We start from the raw sequence: 22387 nt of genomic DNA on the forward strand, positions 1-22387 counted from the left end.
GATTTTGCTGAATCTTCAGTCCCTGTGCCTTGCTGATATATACCCTATCGTTCACATTTCCAATCTGAAAATATGTGTTCTAATCCATTTAGTGATATAATAAAATTGTGCAGTCATTTTTCTCTTATCATTTTGTGAGCTTACCATCAGAAAATTAGTTCCTAGACTCTTATTAAACAGTTGGTCTTGTGTTCTATTTCATTATTTTTATGAAATTAGTTTCTGCCACAACTAATTTAGAAACATTAATCAATAATGCCTTAAATGCCTTGGAGTCATAGTGGAAATATGTTTTTTATGAGAAAACAAAAAGTATTTGCAAGAATATTCATCAAATTCCTTTATAATAGCTGACTTTCAAAACTTGTTTCTACCTAATGCCTGAAATTCAACTACTTTTGTAAAGCATCAACCAAAATGATAAATGCATTCTACATTCCACAAATAAAGAGGTCTTTGGAGGAGAAGTGGCCTATTTAGGTAAAAGCTTTCCTAAATACATTTAACATATGTAGATACACCAAACTATCCACCCCTCTTCCAATTCTCTGGTGGCCAGTGGTAAAGAATTAACCTTCCAGTGCAAGGAACATGGGTTTGATACTTGGGTCAGAAGATCCCCTGGAGAAGGAATTGGCAACCCACACCTATATTCTTGCCTGAGGAATCTCACTGACAGAGGAACCTGGTGGGCTGCAGTTCGTGGGGTCACAAGAGTCCTACATGACTTTGCGACTAAAATAACATCTTTCCCTCACAGACGCAAAATACACCTAGTTTAACCTGACTCAAAATCCACCTGTTAGAATTCTGTACACTCAGTCTTCTCATAACAAAATTTTCATACTTTAATATAAGTACTTTTTCAGGTTCTTTCATTTCATATGCCTCCAGAAAGAGAAGTATAGTGACATAGTGAGGACACATATTGCCTATAGATTTCCCTGATGAGTAAGGACAAAAGAACTAAAATTAAAGGGAAGAACTTGAGATGCTTTCAACAACTCATTTAATAGCCAGTATCATCCTTAAAGAAATCAGATACATTTAAAAATTTATTGATTAGCTCTCCCAAGATCTTTTTTAAATTTTATATTTAAATTTATTTATTTTATTCAGAGGAAACCAAGGCATACATAATAAAGTAATTTTTCTCCACTGAAATGCTATGTCATTTTCAAATAGATGGATATGGAGTTTCATTCAGTCTCCATAGTTAAAAATGAAAGGATTTCCAATGGAATGTTTCCCTACTGTAATGAATAAATGTAATTTATTCAGAAGAATAAATACTCAACACCAATAAGAAAAGGAAACACTGGGATTTAAGACCAAAAGTTTTGTTCTTTTCGTATCTGCAAGACCTTTTGATATAAGGAACATTTAAAAAGATGATCAGTCTACAGTAGACTGAAAGTTACTATTTCAGTTATATCCATGCTTTCAAGAACTAAGGAAACAATCCTATTTTGAGCTGAAAGCATGACTCACATGTGCACGAATCTGCTTTGTCTTCACACCATAGATAATAGGATTGAGGGCAGATGGAATGACCACATAGAGATTCGCAACAAGGATGTGAATGTAAGGTGGAATTTTTTGGCCAAAACGGTGGGTGAGGAAGGAGAATAGGGAAGGTGTATAAAAAACACACATGACCCCTACATGGGACCCGCATGTATTCAGGGCTTTGTGGCGAGCATCTCGAGATGGGAGGCGAAAAACTGCATGGAGGATGTAGGCATAAGAAATTCCAACCAGTGCTACATCCAAAATGAGGAAAGAAGCCACAAAAAGCCCATAAATGGCATTAATCCGAATGCTGGCGCAGGCCAACTTGACAATTCCCATGTGCTCACAGTAGGAGTGGGCAATAATTCGAGCCCCACAGAAGGGCAGATGATGGGTTAGGTAGAGAATGGGAAACATGAGTAGAATTGGGCGCATTATAATACCAATACCAATGCCTGCTAGTACTCGGGGCGTCAGGATGGTTGTGTAGTGGAGTGGTGCACAGATAGCCACGTAGCGGTCAAAAGCCATCGCCAGCAGAACTGCAGACTCCATTCCTGTAAAGGTATGTAGCAGGAACATCTGAGCCACACAGGCTGAGAAGCTAATCTCATGTGCATCAAACCAGAATATCCCCAGCATCCGGGGCACTGCAGATGTGGAGAGGGCCAGATCTATGGCTGATAAGATGACTAGAAAGTAGAACATGGGAGTCCGCAGAGTGTGGTCAGACCAGATAATCAGCAAAATGGTAGCATTGCCCAGCAGAGCCATTAAGTAAATGAAGCAAAAAGGCAGAGAGATCCAGACATGGACATCCTCAAGTCCTGGGATGCCTACAAGGAAAAAGGTGTCTGGGTGGAAAGTGGAAGTGTTGGTGTGGAGCATCTTACCATCGATGAGAAGACAAAGAGTTGACCATCTCTGGAAGTGAAAATAGGAGTGATAAAAACTCACACCAGTAGATTTAATTTTTATCTGTATTTTTATTATTAAAGTTAATGCTAAAACACATACAAAAGCAGGTATTGTCACAGACAGACTATTTTTCAGTGGAAGGAAAATTAACTTTATGAAAGACCTTTCGCTGAATATTAGGCAGTAATGTCTCAGGCTCATTTGCTCAAACCTCATACAAAACATAGAATTCATTAATGGAACATAAAGGGTTTTATGCTTATATTGAGATTTTAGTCTTTTTGAAGACAAAGTATACCTTAATTAAACATATCAACACCAAATCACAGAACATCAGATACAGATACCTGCAAATAAACCGTATATATATATATGTATATATATAGGAACAGAGTTGCACCAAGATATACAGAGCAATGCATATCAAGCAGAATTTCTTAAACCAGTTTGTTCAGTATCAATATTTACACTGAATACCATATCCTAAATGAAGAGATATGTTTCATTTAGTTATCCTTTCATATTTATCCATAAACCCCAATGACAAAAGATATAGAAAAAAGGTATACAAAGATAGAAAGATATAGAAAAGATAAAAGATATAGAAAAAAAGGTATACAAAGATAGACAAGCTGTACTGTACATCGAGTATGAAGATAGTTGCACAAAATGAGGAAATGTTACAGCCTGAAATAACCTCCAGGAGACATGTATGTCTCTTTGATATTAATAGTCTGATGGAATATATAGAATAAAGAATCTCCAGGGTTTCTACTGGCTGCCATCTTGCTAAGAATATCTCAAAATATCTAAAATCTTTACACTTCCTTGTCATGTGTTGGGGAGAATTTGAGGGCAAGCAATGAAAATTTTGTTGAAAGGAGATGATTTCAGAGAATAAAAACACCTTTCAAATCACAGTTATGAGGGTCAGCCTCAGGCTGATGAAATCTGTACTCCTAATTTACCACACTATAGTTATGGTTTTCCATTCTTTCTTTTTTCCTCACCTTGTCTGTCTTTCATTCTCTTTCTTTTCTGTCATCATTTTTTTCCTTCTTTTCATCCATCTTTTTTTTCTTCTTCCCCTTTTCTTTCTCTCATCTTTCTTTCTGGAACAAAAAACAAAAAGAGCTAGTACAGCACTAATGAAGAAAAGAAGAGGGCAGAGGAGTGTGGGAAGAAAGGGGTGGGGGAAGGAAAAGAGAAGCTTAAAGAAGGGAAAGAAGAAACCAAAGATGGAAGTAAAAAGGAAGGAAGAAAGGATGGGATAAAGAAAAGAAGGAAGGAAGGAAAGAAGGAAGAGGAGTCTCGGGTTAATCAACTCTTGATTAAAATGAGAGACAAAAGTCTAAATTTTGGGAAGTATATTAATAGTGTTATGACTAAAATAGAGAATCCCCAGCCAGTAAATCCTTCTAGACTGTACTTAATCTCCGTCTTCAGATTTCTTACTTCTCTGCTTCCCTCTTGGTAATAAGCTTTATAAACTAGCACTTAACTCTGGATCTATAATGATCTTATTTTTAAATTATTATAATACACACATTGCCCAAATACACAATTATCCCTGGCAGTAGAGATCATCATTTATAGCATAATTTAAGTTCCCTTTATAGGTGATTATTTAAAAATTTAATCAGCATGACCCAGTGAAAAATTCTGTCAGAAAATCTTTCTACAATGGTGATATAGAGCTTAATAAATTCAACTGTAGCTCATTCCTTCACTGTTGAACAGTAATCTCTCATGACTATCCGTCTCCCATCACACATTTCAAAGGAAACGTACCTTCAGGAGGAATAGGGCTAGAGAACTCCAAAACACCTACGAAAAAGGATATAGTTTTATACTACCTGTACTTAGGATCTTTGGGGTCATGTCTGAAAGCAAAGCCAACTCAAATCCCCTATGGGAATCAAGATTAACAACTCAGAGTCTCCTGAGGAAAATTCCATTATCTGTACCTGGGGCAAAGGGACTGATGTGGAGGCAGACATAGTCTTTAGTCCACACCTTTCCCCCAGTGCAAGCATATATTGTTAATAGGAAGTCAGAGACACAAAACTAATACCATCAAAACCTATGCATATGAAGTGAACAGAATGAAGTGAAGAGAAGCTCTTACTGGTTGAATTTGGATTACAATTTTGTTAAATGTAAAAATGCAGTTTAGGGCATCGATCACTGGTACATGTATCTTCCCTTCCCACATCCATGTCTTAGCACTCATCAATAGTTTATTGACATATCATGATTTTCCTATAAGACAAAGCCTTTAATTTTTTTTCCCATGCAGTGCTAGTCTTACTGGGTAAAAGATAATAAAAAATAAATAACATAAAAATTAAAAGGAATGTATTTAGATAAATGAAATGAATGGGAACCAAAGAAAGAAAAGATATGTTATTCTAACATTTCAAAGTCATAAATCAAAAGGTATTTTTAACATAATGAGAGCATAAAGATAAAAAGATAATATTTAATCATAGAAAAATTCAGGAACACAACTGGGGATTCAATCATGAAAGGAAAACTTCAATATACCTATGGAGAGAATTTTTTTACTTCCTAAAAAGCTGCATAGAAACTGAAACCTTGATTACATTTTGGACAGCTGATCCTGTTCTTCACTGAGCTTATTGTTATACAAAATAGTACATTTCATTACACTGAAGTTAATTTATACTATGATTCTTTTTTATTTGTAGTGATGAGACGTCCTAACCAGGATGATAATTGTAAACAAATTTAAGACAATTATTACCTAATGTCGCTATTATTTGTCACAAATAATATGCCAATTTATATTCCATTTTGCATGAATAAATTCATTGGATTGGAAAGCTTTGCCAACTTACTTGCTCCCTGCTTTCGTAATTAAATCAGTTACTCTTCTTCTCAATACGATGTATCCTTTACCCAGCCTGTTTCAATAGTTTCTGGCATAATAACTGATACCAATACATATATTTGATATCAACTTTCTTGTATTATGCTATTACTGATAAATAAGCACATGAGTTCTTTTATTCTTTCTTAGATTGATTCATTCAGCAGACATTTATTGAGTAGCTTGTGAGTCACTTAACAGATAAGTAAGTAGCATAAATTTCATATGATCTGGGAGGAGAGGGGATGATAGGCAGTCATTGCAAGATATTATATTAAGTTGTAAGAGAACCTTGAATAAATGAACAATAAATGAAAAAGGTAAGCATTATTCTACTTTAAATAATGTAAGAAAAATTTCCCTAGAGTTTGCTAGTATATAGAAATTCATTCCCATGTAAACCAGTGTTTTTCTTTTTCTGAAATAAGATTTCATTTGAGGAGTAGATTTTAAAACATAAATGTCACAAAATTGGTGTAATATTAGTATTTAGTTGTTGGGGAAGGGAGGGCAAGTCAGTAAGTCTTATAAAGTAGGTATATTTGGATTGCAGAGGAGTTTATTAAGGACTAGGCATATCTCTACAAAATGATGACCAAGAAGAATGTTAAATGTAATAGCAAAACTGAAACTGGGAGAGATTTTTGGCATAGAGTATGTAGCAAAAGTACAAATATCACATGCTGATTGCTAGAAACAGTAAGAAAGTAATATCAGAGGCAAAAATTAAAATGTTTCAGATAATTCTGAAATAAAAGGGCTTCTCTGGTGACTCAGTGGTATAGAATCTGCCTACCAATGCAGGAGATGCAGGTTCAATCCCTGGGTTAGGAAGATTAGCTGGAGAAGAAATGGCAAACCATTTCAGTATTTTTGTCTGGAAAATCCCATGGATAGAAGAGCCAGGCAGGCTACTGTCCATGGGGTTATAAAAAGGCAGACACAACTTAGTGATTAAACAACAATAACAAATGAAGTAAAATCAGCTGATCTGGAAGATTGAAAGTGCCCGGTGATAAAGGTGCTTCAGTGATAGAGTCATCAGATAGATGATATAAGAAATTAGGATACAAGAAATTAGAAAGAGGAACATATGATTAAAAGTAACAGATATAAATGAAATGACAGAAGATTGTGGAGAGATAACTTTCCTCACATTATATATGGATAAAGAGAAAAATAAATTATGTAATTATTTCCAAATTATAAATTTCTATTTTAAAGACTAAGAGGTAAAGCTAAACATAAATATAAAAAATATAAATTAAATTTGCGGATAATATATATTACATTTGACACTAATTGAACTTTAGTTGTGTCGCTACAGCTTCAGGGTATTTTAAATAAGGCTAATATTAAAATAAAAACACATAAACATCTGTAATAGAAACATTGTTGTCAAAGGTGAGCATCAATAACAAAATATGATAACACAAATGATAATGATGATTCTGCTGTTGTAGTGGTTTAACTGCCTAATCATGTCCAACTCTTTTGCAACCTCATGGACTGTAGCCAGTTAGGTCCCACTGTCCATGGGATTTCCCAGGCAAGAATACTGGAGTGGGTTGCCATTTTCTTTCCCGGAGATTTTCCCGATTCAGTGATCAAACCCACATCTCCTGCATTAGTAGGTGGATTCTTTACCACTGAGCCACCACGGAAGTCTGATGATAATGTTAATGGCTAATAATTATTTTTATTTACTATAAAAAACATGCAGGCACTATATTGATTATTGTACAAACATTATGCAATGTAATTAAGTCTTCATGCTTAATTTTGAAATAAAACTATGGCAATGTTTATAAAATAAGGAAATTGAGGATCATTGAAATGTATATTAAAGATAGAACTAAGACCAAACAAGTTCTATTAATGAACAAAGGAAACAGCAACTACAAAATTAGTCTAAAAATAAGTTAGAGAATATATAGAACTAAGAATGTGAATGTAGTCAACCTCTCTATGCTGTAGATGGTTTCTTTATTTACGTTTATGTCATAGTTTGGTTTATGAAACCTAAATATATCTGTGACAAACTCTACACAAACATTTATAATGAAGATTTATAGGCATTCATTTCCCTAGTTCAATTTTATGTGCAAAATAAGTACCTAATCTATGACACAATTATGAATGTTTATAATATTTATGATAAAATCATAGGATATCATATTTCAGTCCTTAAAAATGATTGAGTTCTGAAGGTAGAGAAAATAAGAAACAGAGAAATGAGAGGGTTGCAAAGTAAGAAGGGAGAAACACTTACAGGGAGACTTGGAGATAAAGAGGGAGTGAGAATCATCAAAAAAATCCACATGAATGATACAGTACAAAAAAAAATGGTACATTCTGTATGTCCACTTTGAACTACTGATACCAGTGATCAACTTTCATATATAAAGGCTGTCATGGACCTTCACTTGCTGTTTGAATTGGATAACAAAGCTTAGATTTTTCAGTCTCTGAACTCATTAAAATAGTTATACAAGGGAGCCAAAATACATATTTTGTCAATCACTCTTAAAAGTACATAATTTAATATAATAAGTTGTTTCCCTGCTCAAAAGTTCCATCTCATACATATTAGGTACTGTTCCATTTTAATTCCTTATTTTTGTAATAACATTTTCTTCACACGGTCATAGATCTGCTTGGTTCTGACTCCGTATATGACAGGGTTGAGCATTGGTGGCACTATAACATAGAGATTGGCCAAAAGTATGTGAATATAACGGGGGACATTTCGGCCAAAGCGATGTGTCATAAAGGAAAATAGAGCTGGTGTATAGAAGGCAAGAATTACGCAAACATGGGAACCACATGTGCTGAGAGACTTGAGTTGTGCTTCACGAGAAGGAAGACAAAAAACAGCACGGAGTATCTGAACATAAGAAAGGGCAATGGCTATGATATCAAACACTAGGATTGAAATAGCACCTAAGCCATAGATGATATTGATCTTGATGCTGGCACAAGATAGGCGAGCGAGACCCATGTGTTCACAGTAGGTATGAGGGATGAATTGATTCTCACAGAAGGGCAGCCGTGAAATGAGAAATACAAATGGAATAACAGAAATAAATGATCTCACTAACACACCAACACCAATCATAGAAACCACCCTGTTGGTGAGGATGGTGCTGTATCGGAGGGGGTTGCAGATGGCTACATAGCGGTCATAAGCCATTGCCAAGAGGACTGCTGACTCCGTACCAGTGAAGTTGTGGATGAAAAACATCTGAGTGAGGCAGGCTTCAAAGAGGATCTCTTTGAGACCAAACCAGAAGATCCCAAGCATCTTAGGGATGGTAGCTGTGGAGAGACCCAAGTCAATGGTAGCCAACATGGCCAGGAAGTAGAACATAGGCTGGTGTAGACTGCTCTCAGCCTGGATCACGAACAGGATAGTGAAGTTCCCTATGAGTGCAGTGAGGTACACAGCACAGAAGGGGAAGCCAATCCAGATATGGAGAGTTTCCAGTCCTGGGATTCCCAGCAACAAGAAGAAGGAGGGGTGAAACTGGGTCTCATTGGGAAGGGACATCCTGCTGGGCAATGCATAAGTCCATGTTCCTTGCAAATGTGTGTTTACCAATCTACAGAGTACTGAGTAAAGCTCTGCAATGTTTTAAACCTAAGGAAAATAAGAATACCATACAATTTAGTATACTCTCTCCCTCTATTAATTCACACAATAAGAAATGTAGTATCAATACATGACCATCAGTGTGAAAAGGCAAATTCTTGAGAAGGTTTTAGAGATTTTGCAGTGAATTGTCATAACAAATTCTACATAATGTATTCATTTTGTTAGCACTTTTCTTCTCTGCTAATTTGCGATGGTTTTATCACTGGTATTATGCTAAAATTTTCCCTTAATATTAATAATTCATTAACTACCTTCTCTCATCATCATCGACATAATTTATTTTCAATATTGACATACATGGGGCTTTGCCAGCCTCTAAAATTGTCTGTAGTTTCATTTGATTAGATGGTAACACACAAGTATTAAAACATTTTTTGTAATAAGTGCTAATGAACACATATTCATTAAGATGCAACCTAAAAGATTCAAAATAAATCTAAAGGATTCAGGTAAACACATGTGTTAATATTTATTCATTATTATTAAAACATATTATAGTGCAGTTAAAATGGCAGCATCCACTACCATTCATTAAGGTACTTGCCTACTGATTTCAATGCTTCAGAACATGTGCAAATATTACCTCTAATCTTTATAAACACAAATAGGAGAAGATTAATGTCATCTTTATGTATGGATCTGAACCTCATATAGTTTAAAAGACTTGCCAAATACTTGTAATGCTTATAGTTACAGAGCTATAGAAGAAAATAGAGGAGAAGATAGCAAATTGAAATGAAAAGAGAATGGAAATAAGGAAAAGCTAATACATGCCTAACCCATATCATATGTGCATAGCTCCCTCTCCTTTACACACATTCACACAAACACATCATCTCTTTTAAACCCACATCCATCTGAATATAAGATGTCATATCTTCATTATAAATCTAAGGAGATCATAGTTGTAACAGTTTAAGATTCATGGCAAATACGCTGAAGAAAAAACTAAATAGATACCTGTTGAGCAAACTGAGTCTACCCTTTTCAAAATTACCAAAGCTGTTCTTACAGATTTTCATGTATTTTACTTATGGCAATTGTTAGATGAGTATTTTTTAAAAAAGCAGTGGAAACAGTGGCTGACTTTATTTTTCTGGGTTCCAAAATCACTGCAGATGGTGATTGCAGTCATGAAATTAAAAGATGCTTACTCCTTGGAAGGAAAGTTATGACCAACCTAGACAGAATATTAAAAAGCAGAGACATTACTTTGCCAACAAAAGTCCATCTAGTCAAGGCTATGGTTTCTCCAGTGGTCATGTATGGATGTGAGAGTTGAACTATAAAGAAAGCTGAGTGCTGAAGAATTGATGCTTTTGAACTGTGGTGTTGGAGAAGACTCTTGAGAGTCCCTTGGACTGCAAGGAGATCCAACCAGTCCATCCTGAAGGAGATCAGTCCTGGGGCTTCATTGGAAGGACTGATATTGAAGCTGAAACTCTAATACTTTGGCCACCTGATGCGAAATGCTGACTCATTGGAAAAGACCCTGATGCTGGGAGGGATTGGGGGCAGGAGGAGAAGGGAACGACAGAGGATGAGATGGTTGGATGGCATCACCAACTCAATGGACGTGGGTTTGGGTGGACTCCTGGAGTTCATGATGGACAGGGAGGTCTGGCATGCTGTGGTTCATGGGGTCACAAAGATTTGGACACGACTGAGCAACTGAACTGAACTGAATTTTTAAAAATTTGATCATTCATTACTTTTAGTGGTTTTGTAGTAAGAAGCATCTTTTCATCATTTTGTATTATTGGGAAATGTCATAAGAGCAATGAAAATTATAACAGTTTCACTAAGACAATCAGGTATCATCTAGACCTGATGATATGTGTGAGAAAGCAGGGAACTCCTAGGAGGAAATGGCAAACATGAAAACAAGAGAAGCTGAAAGCAATAGATGTTATTTGTAGGAGGCACTCTGTGAAATGTCTTGAAGAATAAACTCTTTCTTCCATAATATTGTGGCCTTGAAATGCAGTAGTGAATACTCTAAAAATGTGTGATATAGATAATTGAAAGTAGGATTCAATTATGGAAGCAAATTTTTCTGTGATTCATTACCATAAGTTAGTGACAGAGTCTTAATTTTTTTTTTTTTTTTTTGTATTCCTAGATCAGAAATCAAGTTGTAACTATCTATCATGTTGGATGTTAATCAGATTATTGTGGTGATCATTTCACAAGATGCAGATTTTGTTGTACACTTGAAACAAATTAACATTATATGTCAATTTTACCTAAATTTAAAAAAGAAAGAAAAATATCTGAATAGCATCCTCTTCTCTCACACATTATAAAACAGCACAACTAATTCTACCTCTTCAGTATCTTAAAAATCAGTGCATTTGTCTTATTCATAATGAAATTAGTTTAAGTCATTATCATTTCTTGGATTTATTACAGCACAGTACTTTACGGTACTTGAAAGTATGAGTCTGCCCTCAGACTAATTGTGCTGAAACTCAGATTCATGACTTATTTACAGTGTAATCAAAGAAAAGTTAAGTGACAAGCATTTTTCATCTATAAAATAAGGAATAAAGTTAAAGCCCTAAATATAATATATTTTTAGTTTTAGATAGATGTTGAACACTTTGAGCCTACTTCAAAGATACCGTGCTATCCATGATTCTTCAGATGTCAGGAGAGTGATTTTTCTAAAATGCACAGGGTAGATTCAGGCTGAAATCCAAATGTGTATATTATGCTTACATGCTCCTTCCTAAATAGGATCTTATCCATTTCTCTAAGCCTCTGTCTCAGTCTTCTTTCCCTCAAACGTATCTTGTGTCTCTTCTCTTCCTTTCTTGCTCTCATCTTTTCTCTTGTCCATCACTGTGTCCTCTGAATACACTGTGAATTAGGAGACAGAGAAGACTCACCGGACAGAGCACCAGGATGGAATCCTGTCTCTGTTTTGTCTCAGACCACTCAGTCTTTATGAGAACACTGCTGTTTGCCTGGAGGAGCTTGCAGTAGAAATTCCCCAAAGCCAGTTGTATAAAGCACAAAAAAGATCTCTGAGGATTCAAGATTCTAATCTGGTTTTGAGTCAAAAAATGAGAGAGAGAGAGAGAGTGCCATTAGGGAGCTGTGGTTTCTAAGGAAAAGAAACCAAAGATGTCAGGTTTACATTAGGAAGGTGACTGAATAGGAAGTCCTTGTACTCTTCCCTCACAGGAACACCTGCTCAGCAACCAGTAATGGCTGAAAATAAGAGTTCCAAAATCTAGATGGGAGGTTATAGGACCCTGGTGGAGCAAAAAACAAGACAAAACAGATTAGTAAGAATAAGAATAAATGTTTCACTTTACCCACATCACTCGCCTTTCCTCAGACTGGTACTGCTCTGTACCAAGAAATTTCCTCAGCCTGAGTTCTCCCATGGGGGCATGAGAGAGTAAGCCCAACTCCAGATGAATGTGTGTGTGTGGGTGGGGGCGAGGGCGGTGTACCTATACATATGATATGTATTCATGCACAGGCATAGTCCTTTCTCATTATTCTCTTTAGTTATTTTCCATAAAGTCACCATGGACACTGAATTAAAATATAGGAAAATATCATTCCTACAGGAAAGGCAGATCTAGGTTGCTACAAGCTTCTTGTCACTGTTGTAGCCACACGTTCCAGGAAACAAACTCACTCAGAAGGACAGTGCAGATAGTGGAGTGCAGTTTATTACACCGGCAGGCCCAAGGCAGAGTCTCCTCTTAGCCAAGGATCCCAACCAACTTTTGTGAAAACCTTATATACCTTAAGTGTACTACTTGAGCCCACATTTCCAAATTGCTTAAACTTAGGCTGGAAAGTGTTAAAGAGAGATACAGTCAGGTTACAGCCATGATTCATAGTCAGAGTATGGTTATACACTGGTTATACACTGTAGCTTACACCAGTGGGAGCCATAAAGATTACAAAGGTGATTGACTACATAGGGGATTATTACATTCTTTTTGGCAACGGGAAATCTTGGTATGGAATCTGGTGTTGATTAGTCCGGGAGGCCAGTTCAGCCATAGGTGTATTATCCCCATGGCTACCAGGTACATAGTCCAATGCTCACTGAAAGTGCAAGATGGTATTTCCTTCTTTTTCAAGATGGAGTCAGCTCGGCCTGTTCCTTTCCTCCCTCATCACAACATTTTTGTCAATTGATCAATATGCAACCTTGTTTTATGAGTGTTTCTGCTTAACAATATCACATTTAATACATAGTTCTCACTAATGCTTAATGGCATGATCTTTAACTGATTAAAATCTGGGAGCTTAAGGGGGTCTCTTTTTGTTATATATGTTCATGTACCAATAAATGTGTGTGTGTTCAGTACTCTTTGCAACTCCATGGACTTCAGCCTGCCAGGTTCCTCTGTCTTTGGAATTTTGCAGGCAAGAATACTGGAGTGGGTTGTCTCTTCCTTCTCCAGGGGAATCTTCCCAACCCAGGGATTGAACCCACATCTCTTGTATCTCTTGCATTGGCAGGTGGATTCTTTACCACTAGTGCCATCCAGGAAGCCATATACCAATATCATTGTATTAAACCAGTCTCAGCAGTGTTAAACACGTGCTCTTCCACATACTTATTTTCCTGAACACAGAACACACTTTTAAAAATTCGTCTGTAGCCTATTGATAAACAGAACTTGTCTCAGCTTTAAGATTAATATCTGTCATGCTTTACTTCATGAGATGTACAAGCCAGCCAGCACTGGTCAAGAATAGTTTGATATTTTTCTGACTCTGGGTGGCCTGGTTGATTTTTTAACCTCACAACAATGCTGTTCACTACACTTTTTAAATTAGTTGTCACCTCATGTGTGCCAAAATTTAACATCTTTTTCATTTCTTTGTCATGCACTCTAGATGTTTCTATAGTATTTTCCAGAGTAGCTTCATATACAGATAGGCAGATTTTATCTTCTTTTGTCTGGGTATACAATACTTTTTTTAATTTTAACTCATCCCTGACAATAATAAAGTTATTTTCTCCATAAGACACATCACAAATTTATTGTACTTGGGAACACTAGATAAATATTATTTTATTCTAGTGCACTTCAGAAGTAAATATTTAAAGTATTTATTTATTCTAGTGCATTTCACTACTCTTGACAGCTATTACAAACAGCAAGATTATCAACAAGAAACATGAAAATAAGAAAAATATGGCACTGAATAGAATGCAAAAATAGAACTTGTTTACAAAGTGAAAGAGGAAATGAAAAGTCCACCTCAGCTGAGAATTCAGTTTGTCCACCTCAGGCAATTCAATTTGTCCCAGATCTTTGCATGTCTCTAGATGACTGTGAAAATGTCATAACTATTTAAATGAGGTTACAAATAAATTCTTGAGAGTAGGCAAATTTGCAACTATAGAATTTCCAAATAATGGGGTTGCACTGTTGAAATGTTTTTGCTGAACCATGTAAGATGCCGGGATTCTTGGCCTCCGGAGGAGAAGAATTCAATCCGGGGCCAGTGATGAGGCTTGATCGCTCAGAGCTTTTGTGTAATAAAGTTATATTAAAGTATAAAAGAGATAGAGAAAGTTTCTGACATAGACATCAGAAGGGGGCAGAAAGAGTGCCCCACTGCTAGTCTTTAGCCAGATGTTATATAGCTACTAGCAGTCTGCTAATTAGAGACAGGAAGTATTTCAAAGCTCAGAGAATGGCACCAGGCCCATCACCAACAACATGCATTGAGGTAACATTGGCACCAGGTGAGTCATCCTGGGCCATAAAATGATTGACATGAATCTTGAAGAAAGGCAGATTTCCAAGCAAATGTATAGTTTTATTAACATAGATTAGGAGAACAATGTGTGAGTAAAACATACAGGTTCTGACCCTTTAGGCGGAAATTGACAAAGTCTAGGGTAAATGTATAGTACATTAACATAGCTTAAGACAAACATTTCCCTAACAAAAATGCATTGGTTAGCTCAAGGTTTGAGAAAAGTTAAGTTCAGGTGGAACCAGGTGTCATTATGGCAACACAGAATTTTAAGAGAAACCTCTTTTTAAATTTGTATAAAGTGAAAGTGAAGTCGCTTAGTCATGTCTGACTCTGCAACCCCATGGACTGTATGTAGCCTACAACACTTCTCCATCCATGGGATTTTCCAGGCAAGAGTACTGGAGTGGGTTGACATTTCCTTCTCCAGAGGATCTTCCCAACCCAGGGATTGAACCCAGGTCTCCCACATTGAAGGCAGACGTTTTACTATCTGGGCCACCAAGGAAGTCTCTTAAATCTGTATAGAGAAGGGGAAAAAATATAACACTAGTTTGTTTCCTCCTGCTGCTTAAGAGAGAGATAAAAATATCTGACACTTGCAGCCAATTCCTCCGTCTGGAGACCCCTGGCCTTCCTGCCTGTTCCCCTCTCACTTTGTATATGTAATGTACATAAGACACACTAACAATAACATAAAGAATATAACTAAATTTAAAGTTAAATGATAAAATTCCAAATTGTACAATGAATGAAATTAATGAGATTGACACACACAATAAAGATTCAAAAATATTTAAAGGTCAAAAGCTAGCCTGGAATACATAAATGTATAATCAAGCAATAAATCTCAGTGGCTTGATTGTTTAAAGATGTCAAAGTTTCCACAATAATGTTTAAATGCAATTCAGTTTTCAACAAAGTCACATTTTCATTTGTTTCATGAAACAAATTTTCTGTGATAGAAACGGATAGTACAAAATTGGACCTAATAGAAGCAGAAGATATTAAGAAGAGGTGGCAAGAATACACAGAAGAATTGTACAAAAAAAGATGTTCATGACCCAGATAATCACAATGGTGTGATCACTCCCCTAGAGCCAGACATCCTGGAATGTGAAGTCAAGTGGGCCTTAGAAAGCATCACTATGAGAAAAGCTAGTAGATGTGATGGAATTCCAGTTGAACTATTTCAAATCCTGAAAGATGATGCTGTGAAAGTGCTGCACTCAATATGCCAGCAAATTTGGAAAACTCAGCAGTGGCCACAGGACTGGAAAAGGTCTGTTTTCATTCCAATCCCTAAGAAAGGCAATCACAAAGAATGCTCAAACTACCCCACAATTGCACTCATCTCACATGCTAGTAAAGTAATGCTCAAAATTTTCCAAGCCAGGCTTCAGCAATACGTGAACCATGAACTTCCAGATGTTCAAGCTGGTTTTAGAAAAGGCAGAGGAACCAGAGATCAAATTGCCAGTATCCACTGGATCATCAAAAAAGCAAGAGAATTCCAGAAAAACATCTATTTCTGCTTCATTGACTATGCCAAAGCCTTCGACTGTGTGGATCACAATAAACTGTGGAAAATTCTAAAAGAGATGGGAATACCAGACCACCTGACCTGCCTCTTGATAAACCTGTATGCAGGTCAGGAAGCAACAGTTAGAACTGGACATGGAACAACAGACTGGTTCCAAATAGGAAAAGGAGTACATCAAGGCTGTATATTGTCAGCCTGCTTATTTAACTTATATGCGGAGCACATCATGAGAAGCACTGGGCTGGAAGAAGCACAAGCTGGAATCAAGATTGCCAGGAGAAATATCAGTAACCTCAGATATGCAGATGACACCACCCTTATGGCAGAAAGTGAAGAGGAACTAAAAAGCCTCTTGATGAAAGTGAAAGAGGAGAGTGAAAAAGTTGGCTTAAAGCTCAACATTCAGAAAACTAAGATCATGGCATCTGGTCCCATCACCTCATGGGAAATAGATGGGGAGACAGTGGAAACAGTGTCAGACTTTATTTTTGGGGGCTCCAAAATCACTGCAGATGGTGACTGCAGCCATGAAATTAAAAGATGCTTACTCCTTGGAAGGAAAGTTATGACCAACCTAGTTAGCATATTAAAAAGCAGAGACATTACTTTGCCAACAAATGTCCATCTGGTCAAGGCTATGGTTTTTCCCGTAGTTGTGTATGGATGTGAGAGTTGGACTGTGAAGAAACCTGGAGCCAAAAAATTGATGCTTTTGAACTGTGGTGTTGGAGAAGACTCTTGCGAGTCCCTTGGACTGCAAGGAGATCCAACCAGTCCATCCTGAAAGAGATAAGTCTTGGGTGTTCATTGGAAGGCCTGATGCTGAAGCTGAAACTCCAATACTTTGGCCACCTCATGAGAAGTGTTGACTCATTGGAAAAGACCCTGTTGCTGGGAAGGATTGGGGGCAGGAGGAGAAGGGGACAACAGAGGATGAGATGGCTGGATGGTATCACTGACTCGATGCGCATGAGTTTGAGTAAACTCCGGGAGTTTGTGATGGACAGGGAGGACTGACGTGCTGAGATTCATGGGGTCGCACAGAGTCGGACACGACTGAGCGACTGAACTGAACTGAACTGAGTTGCCAAGGGCTATGTTAGGGGTAAAAATGGGAAGAGGTTAGTAAAATGGTACAAACTTTCAGCTATAAGATGTATAAGGTCTGAGGATTTAGTATCTAACTTAAGGACTGTAGTTGATAATACTGTATTATATAAACAAAAAATTTGCTGGGGAGTAGAACTTAAATGCTAGAGACGGCAATGGCAACCCACTCCAGTATTCTTGCCTGGAGAATCCCAGGGATGGGGGAGCCTGGTGGGCTATCCTCTATGGGGTCGCAGAGTCGGACACGACTGATGTGAGTTAGCAGCAGCAGCAGAACTTAAATGCTCTCTCTTTTACACACAGACACAGACACAGACACACACACACACACACACACACACAAATGTTCTCACATAGAAATAAATATGTGAGGTTACAGACATGTTAAATAACTAGATGTGGGAGGAGGGGAAATCCTTTCAAAATGTATTTATATATCAAATTACCATGATGTGCATTTAAAAAAAAACAATGAAATTTATTCTGATTAGTATGAAAGGAATAAAGTATATATCATGTCTTGAAATAGGTTATCCTATAAAATTTAGTCAAATATTTAAATATTTATAATCATATTAATATGAATATTATGATTTATAATTTAAATATCAAGGTGACTTTAGAATTGATATTAATTTTTCTTTGTCTTTTCTTATATTAAAAATAAAAAAGGCATTATTTAAAACAAAGGAGCTAGACATTATCTTTACTTTTTAGATTCATACATATAGTTTTAAAAACAAGCAATTCTGAGATGCAATCCTGCTGAAAGGCAGACTCTAGGCAATTGAGGAAGATTCATCTTCTTTCCCTCTCCCTTTTCTTGGATTTTCCTGTTATGAAGATGTCAGCTCTAGAGACTTATAACCTGATTCCTGAACTCAAATCTTTAACTCCCAGTGGTATCTTTCCCTGACACTATAGGGAGATTATGCCCACTCAATGCCCATGGGACCCTCAGAAAATGGGAAACATGTCTATAACTGAGCTCATTATGAAAAGCTGTAAGTTTTACCAAGTTTTCTTCAGGTGAGTTGGGTGCTCATCCTCATCCCAGGAGCACCCCTGGCGAGGTAATGCAATGCAGTTTGCTCTCATTTGTGTCACAGGCTAGGTTGACAATAGCCATATAGAAAGTTTCAGGACTCTCATCAGGGCAAACAGGCTGTGAAAAATGTCTTGTGTAAGATTTCTTGGAGCAATTGAGGCCTCTTTGGATTTATGAAGCCTGAATAGGTGGCCCCTGTTTTACTCTGATGTGAGGTGATTCAGGGTGCAGCTTTCCTTGAGAATAAATTTGTGCATGGGCTTCTCCACTTAGATCAGGCCTTCAGAGAAAGGCAATGAAGAAAGGATGGGAGTGCAGATGTGTCAGCCCTACATTCTGAACAAACCTTAGAGATCTCTGGTATTTGAATAGCTCTTCATGCTGCCCCAAACTGGCTAACATGCATTATGTCATTTTACATTTACAGAATCCTGTGGAGCACTTGCCTCTTAATGGTTAATATAAACTTTATAACATTTTACAAAACTGCAAACCTTGTAATTACACTTGGGTTCCAATTCCAGCTCCTTGAATTCATGGCAGAAGAGTTTTGGGAACCTAAAGTGAATATCATTTGCTTGTATTCATATCTGTGTCATACGTATGAGTACCTACCTAGAAAGTCTCTTTAAGGATTCAGTAAGATAATGCCTTCAACATAAAGAAATATAATATCTAGTAGAAGCTCAGTTCATGTTGATTCATTTTATTTTTGTTATAAGCTTGATAGAGAAGTAGAACTTATTATTAATAAGTTTTGTTTTTTACTTTTGGGTGTGTTTACTTCATACACTATCTTTCACTTATATGTACATCATGTTCTTGACTTCTCTAAGTGTTCATACAAGGTCTTTTGGGCTTTGATTTATAATATCAGGATCTACTATACTCTTATTTTGTAACTTGATATTTTTTCATATATCAATGCATCACACTTGAAATTATCACAGCATTGTTAATTGGCTATATTCCACTTTAAAATAAAAAGTTTAAAAACCAACAAGAATAAAAAGTTATATAGAATATTTAACAGCATGGAGAAAGTCTGAGGTGCAGAATTTCACCAGAAGGTGTTATAGGTCATTTATTTTATTCCTCCTCAAAATCGGATATTTCTTCTCCTCCATGCCCTCTTTTTTTTCCCCTATAATCAGACAAGGAAAAAATATTGATATAATTTAATTTTGTTGTAAAGTGATCCTTGGATATGTCTTAAATATTTAATATTATAAAATAAATAGTATAAACAGCATTAAAATAGTGTTAAAATTTTAATAGTATGAATAGTATAAACATTATGAAAATAGTATAAACTGTTAATGTACTATAGTGTTTGGGGATTAGTGTGAACCAGTTTATAGTGATTCCATTGTTTGTCTTAAGTTTAAATAAAATTATTTACCAGAAATAATAGCACTCCCTTATGTTCTCCTTTTTCTCTTTTTGTTCATTCATTCATTGGAACATCAAACAAATATATGAAGAGAGATGAACTCTGCCAAGTAAGAATTTGTACCATAATAAATGTGAAAGATGTACACAAATAAAAATACAGTATGGCAAAATAGAAACATGTAAGTGTACACATCATAGGGATGCTGAGGAGGGATATGAAATGATGGTTCAAAATAGCTAGGAAAGTAATCTCAGAGGAGTAATATATGAGTAAAATCTTGAGTTATTGAGGGATTTTATGTGGAAAAAATACCACCATGAAGAACAAAGACACCAGGTCACCACTTTCACAAACTGAGTAAGTGACAAATTCTCTATGAGAGAGATGTGGGAAAGATATTTCAGAAGGTTAGAGAAATGTTTTAATATTTTATAAGACATGGAAAGCCTCATCTCCTCTGTAATTTCATGGTTTATATTTTTATAATGAATGCCATTGTAACTCTGCATTATTTATTTACTTACCTTGAAGTATATATAGCACATGAATTTATCAATGATACTGGTACTGTTAAAAAAGTTAACCACAGTGATACAGCTAAATTATATTCTTATCACTTTGGGACTAAAGTCCCAAACTTTAGACTCTTTCTAAGTCTGTGCTTCCTAAGCATACCCTTTTTGATTGTTTTCTGTGTTTATAAAAAGCCTTAGTATAAATGTTTTTTTTTGTGTGTGTGTGTATATGTATATGTATATAGTGTGTGTGTGTATATATATATATATACACACAAGCATACATGTTTCATTTTTGCTTGTGTTTTTGTGTTAATGGAAAAATAAAATTTCTATCTCATTTTTCATTTGGCTATTTTATATGTAAATATGTATAAATAACTTCATTCTAATTGCTTCTGAGTACTCTATAATATGCTACAGATTTTTTAACTTGATATTACTTTTTTGATGGATATTTTAGATGCTTGAATTTTTCTTCTATTATAGGCATTTTTACAATGAGAATTGCTGTATAGGCTTCTATGTCTATGTGCTTAGTCACAGTCATGTCCAACTTTTGGCGACCCTATAAACTGTAGCCCTCCAGGCTCCTCTGTCCACGGGATTCTCCAGGCAAGAATACTGGAGTGGGTTGCCATGCCCTCCTCCAGAGGATCTTCCCTCCATGTTTTTATATGAACATTATTCCATAGGATGGCAAATAGTTAAATTGATCTGCCAAAACTTTTGTTTCATAAGAATGGTTACTATACAATTTTTTCTCTAACAGTTAGGTCGATTGTCTTCTACCAATTATGCATACCAGTTGCTCATTAACCCAAATCTCTCTAATGCTTGATATCAACAATCATGATATTATGTTGGTTAAAAATATAAACTATGATTTCTATCATATTCATTTTCATTTTTAATTTCCTGATTGCAAGTAGGGATAAAATCTGTTTTATATAATTGAAAAATTGCATTCACTTCCATATGAATTTTTCTCTGCATAATTTATACACTTATTTTCTACTGGGAAATATATTTAAATTGTGCAAAGAGGTAGAACAAATAGAAAGAATGAAACTTAAAGTGTATGAGTAATATGAGAATGTTGATGGAAACACAACTATAGATAAAAGGATACAAAGTTTCATTTGAGGATCAATCAAAAAGGGAAAGTTTGTCAAAACTCATTTTAGCTCAATGAATGTAAACATAAACCTAAAGGTAGGCAAGGGAAGTGCTTCCCTGGTGGCTCAGTGGTAAAGAACCCACCTGCCAATGCGGAACACATGAATTCAATCCCTGGGTTGGGAAGATCCCCTGGAGAAGGAAATGGCAATCCACTCTAGATTCTTGCTTGGGAAATCCCATGGACAGAGGAGTCTGGTGGCTACAGTCCATGGGGTCGCAAAAGAGGTGGACACAACTTAATGACTAAACAACAAGAAAGTGAAGGAAGCTCAGAATACAGGTTATAATAATATTGTAATTTTTACCTACTAGAGTAAACACAAATTCTGGGGCCGGGTGTGGGTCACGAACAATGCAATGAGCTGTTCATTTTCTGACACACTGTCATCAGGCTCACTCTTGCCATCATCCTTCGTGAATCCCATGTTGGTCTGAATTAACCCCCTTCTGTTTACTCCACAGTGGTCCCCCAGAATTGCAATATTTAAATCTCAAAGCTACCCACTATAATTTGGCATGTGCCCAAACTATTATAACTAAAATCTAAAGTAAAGTCTACTTTCTATTCAAAATATTCTATCACCCCTCCTGTTTCACTCTATTTTGTATCTTAAAATTGCATGTTTGTTACTAAGTCATCCAAACCCATGACTCTTACATAATCTTCAGCTTTCAACTGATCGTTTTCTTCTCAATGGAAGATTTTGTTTTCATATTATGTAACTCCAGTTTTTTGATACCTAGATATCTTTACTCATTTAGCATCTACAGAGCAGCCATATTGAAAATTATAACTCTGAAATAATATTTCACACTGTCAGATAATGAAATTATTTCTATCAAATATTTACAGATGTTATATTTATT

At 36.1% G+C, this 22387-nt stretch overlaps 2 protein-coding genes across 2 annotated transcripts; both read right to left on the reverse strand.

Annotated features, from left to right (window-relative positions):
* Window positions 1-1464: 1464 nt before the first annotated feature.
* Window positions 1465-2400, reverse strand: LOC133054259 (olfactory receptor 52J3-like). Its single transcript, XM_061139084.1, has one exon. The coding sequence runs from the start codon at window positions 2398-2400 to the stop codon at window positions 1465-1467; it is 936 nt and encodes a 311-aa protein (XP_060995067.1).
* A 5537-nt stretch (window positions 2401-7937) lies between these two features.
* LOC133054266 (olfactory receptor 52E2-like) lies at window positions 7938-8873 on the reverse strand. Its single transcript, XM_061139098.1, has one exon. The coding sequence runs from the start codon at window positions 8871-8873 to the stop codon at window positions 7938-7940; it is 936 nt and encodes a 311-aa protein (XP_060995081.1).
* Between the last annotated feature and the right edge of the window lie 13514 nt (window positions 8874-22387).

This window comes from Dama dama, chromosome 1, assembly GCF_033118175.1.
Source record: "Dama dama isolate Ldn47 chromosome 1, ASM3311817v1, whole genome shotgun sequence".
NCBI lineage: Eukaryota > Metazoa > Chordata > Mammalia > Artiodactyla > Cervidae > Dama > Dama dama.